Source organism: Orycteropus afer, unplaced genomic scaffold, assembly GCF_000298275.1.
Source record: "Orycteropus afer afer isolate SDZICR_OR568_19922 unplaced genomic scaffold, OryAfe1.0 scaffold00893, whole genome shotgun sequence".
In the NCBI taxonomy this organism is placed as follows: domain Eukaryota; kingdom Metazoa; phylum Chordata; class Mammalia; order Tubulidentata; family Orycteropodidae; genus Orycteropus; species Orycteropus afer.
The window spans coordinates 327,939-331,354 of NW_006922480.1; the positions used below are offsets into that span (position 1 = coordinate 327,939).

A 3,416-nucleotide genomic window follows, 5' to 3' on the forward strand; every position below is an offset into this window, starting at 1 on the left:
AGCTGTTGCATTGTGGTAAACTGTGGTCCATGACATGAGACAAAGTATATGTGAACTGCTGTATGGAAAGTGAATTTGCTCTGTAAATCTTCACTCAAATTACAATTAAAAAAAAAAAAATAAAAAGAAAGAAAAACAGTTTGAGGAATTCTGAGTACACAAATAAAAGATAAAACAAACTGCATGAGGCACCATAAAATTGACAAATATTTTTTTTTTCGGTGTTAGTTTGTGTGCTTCTCTGAGCCTGCACATTTTGAAGGTGGAAAATGATTTCTTAAAAATGAAACTTATTTTGACTAATGCTACTTTGGGTGGGGGGACCCACTATTTTGTTAACAAGTATAGTAGAGTTCAAGTGTGGCTAACATTTTGTAGGTTATGTTATGTTAAGATTTTATCAGTGTGACCCAAATTTCTGTTACTGAATTTTATTTTCTTACCCTCTCTTCCAGTGGCAGCCGATTAGGAGGCCTGGTTACAGTGTTATGCTTCTTTTTCAATCATGGAGAGGTAGGTCGTAAAAATACTTTCAAAATATTTAGGAGATTTCTCTTCTAGAAGTAACAGGTTTCTTGTTTAAGTAGTCAAGAAACATTTTAAAAAATTCTAGAAGATTTTATATATAAAAATACAGATTTGTTCTATAATTTCTTTAAATCTAATTTGTAATAGCACTTTTTAAGTATTTGAGCTTATTTTGATTCAAGTTTAAAACATTAGCATTTATTTTAAGGTAAGTCTTCATGGCCATATAATCTTTTAGACAATAATCACGCTTAGTGATTTGAACAAATAGTGTGTCTTTGGCAATTCTTTGTATAATTTTAAAACTGTAGCAGCTAGTATTATAGGTATAATAGAAGGTAAGTCAGCCATAGATAGAATTAACTTCCTTGTGTGGGGAGAACTTTTTATTTAGGAGCTACTCAATATATTTCTAATTTAATGTATCTATGTTAAATTTTTATATGCTTTTATATAAAATAATTATATTTACAAATTTTCAAGTGTCCAAGGCCTTCTACAAGGAATAGCATTGTAAAGAGCATAGACTCTAGTGCCAGTCTTTAAAAAAAAAACAAAAAACATGTTGCCATTGAGTTGATTCCAACATGGTTACTTTACCTGTTAGCAGAGTGGAACTGCTCCATAGGGTTTTCTTGGATGAAACCTTAATAGAAAACATTGACAGGCCTCCTCTTCCATGATATTGCTGGGCAAGTTAGAATTGCCAACCTTTAGGTTATTAGACTAGCGCAAAATGTTGGTCACCCAGGGCACCAGTCAAAAACCCACTAAACCCACTCCCATCGAATCCAACTCATAGCGACCCTCTAGGACAGATAGAACTCCCGAATAGGGTTTCCAAGGCTATAAATCTCTATGGAAGCAGACTGCTTCATCTTTCTCTCAGAGTGGCTGGTAGGTTCGAGCTACCAACCTTCGGTTAACAGCCTAATGCTTAGCCATTGTGCCACCATAGCTCCTTGGTGCCAGTCTAACTTGGTTCAAATCCTGGCTCTGCCAATTAGTGCCTCTATGGCTTGAGCAAGTCATTTTCCTTCTCCAAACTTCAATTTCATCTTTATAAATGGTCACAATGATGTTACCTATCTAAGGATTATTGGACTGGTTAAATAAGTTCACATGGATAAAAGTGGCCAGAACAATAATTGGCACATAGCTACTGCTATACAAGTGTTGTGGTTGTTGTTGTTGTTGTTATGTGCCATCGAGTCGGCCCCGACTCATAGCGACCCCTCCTTGGGTTTCCAAGGCAGTATCACTACGGAAGTAGGATTGCCCAACCTTCCTTCTGAGGAGTGGCTGGTGGGTTTGAACCGCCAGCCTTCTGGTTAGCAATCAAGTGCTTTAGCCACTATGCTACCAGAGCTCCCATACAAGTATTAGCTTATAGTATTTTTACTAGCTACTTTAGTTCAGATTAAAATTTTCAAGATAACAATGAATTTATTTCACTTAATTAATCAGTTGTAAATGAACTTCTCATAATATATCTCTGTCCAGATTTCTTTCATGGTAAGTTTTGTATGAAAGAGAAATTAATGAGAAAGGTCAGTTTGCTTTTATGTGGAGCAACTTAATTCTTTTATGTGTTTATACGTTAAGTGTTCGCAGTATTTGAGTACGCACATGTTACAAAGCTCTAAGAGTAGCCATACCAAAACTTCACTGCAGAGTCAAGGTTGAACTTTTTTTTGGTCAATCAGTAGATTACTAATAGATATTAACTAGTATTGAAGCATACGACAAATGAATGCAACATGACAGTTAATTGGTGTAGTTTGAGTTATGAGCAGGAAAAAAAGACTTGTTTGGCTTTTTGTGACTGTGGATGTTGCACATTGTGGTAGTGTGGGCCATAAAACATTTAAAGTACAGATTCTGAGAGAATAACCTAAGATATGGAAACTAGCTGCTTAATAATGGAAGAAAGGAGCATTAATTGTTAACTATGAGATGTAGATGGAAAAGGGAGCATTGAAAAATGTGAAGCCAAGTTAACGTGTAAAGACTGCTGTCTGTTATACAGAAAGGTCTTTTGTGGCATGCTCAGTGTATACTGTTGTGGTTGTTGAGTGCCATCGAGTTGATTTAGACTCTTAGTGATGCCATGTGACAGAGTGGAATTGCCCCATAGAGTTTTCTAGGCTGTAATCTTTAAGGGAACAGATCATGAGGTCTTTCTCCCATAGAGCCACTGGTGGATTCTATCTGTCAGCCTTTTGGTTATGCAGGCTAGAGCTTAGCACCACCAGGGCTTCTTTCAGTGTTTACTCCAAACCACACATGTGGCTGAGTTGATTCTGACTCATAGCAACCATATAGGACAGTAGAACTGTCCCATAGCATTTCCAAGGCTGCAGATCTTTACAGAAGCATATTGCTGCGCCTTTATTCCACAGAGAGGCTGGAGGGTTTGAACTTCTGACCTGTCCATTAGCAGCTGACTGCTTGTCCACTGCACCACCAGGGCTTTTCTCAGTGTGTACTTCCATTGTAGTCGAGTCGATTCTGACTCATAAAACCCTAAAGGAAAACTGCCCCATGGAGTTTGCAGGGCTGTCATCTTTATGCAAGCAGACTGCCATACTTTTCTACCAAGAGCAATTGATGAGTTCTAACCACTAACGTTTCAGTTAGCAGTCGAGCACTTAACCACTAGTCTGAATTCCATTGTTACAGATTAAAAGATTTTGTAAAGAATTATATGCTGCATGAGTTTCAAAATTAAAAGATAATTATAAGATCAGGAATTAATTCCTAGCAGGCTGATGGATTTTTTTTTTTTTTGGAGACCTTTCAGCTACTTCCAAAAAAACCAAACCAAACTCACTGTCATTGAGTCGGCTCTGACTCATAGCAACCCCTCCTTGGGTTTCCGAGGCAGT

At 37.3% G+C, this 3,416-nt stretch overlaps 1 protein-coding gene across 1 annotated transcript in view; it reads left to right on the forward strand.

Annotated features, from left to right (window-relative positions):
• The window catches only part of DPY19L1 (dpy-19 like C-mannosyltransferase 1), a 130,778-nt gene that overhangs the window by 38,850 nt on the left and 88,512 nt on the right, over positions 1 to 3,416 (forward strand). Inside the window, exon 5 of the mRNA XM_007958244.2 lies at positions 456 to 513. Coding sequence (XP_007956435.2) covers positions 456 to 513 — 58 coding nt within the window. The remainder of the gene's footprint in view (positions 1 to 455; positions 514 to 3,416) is intronic.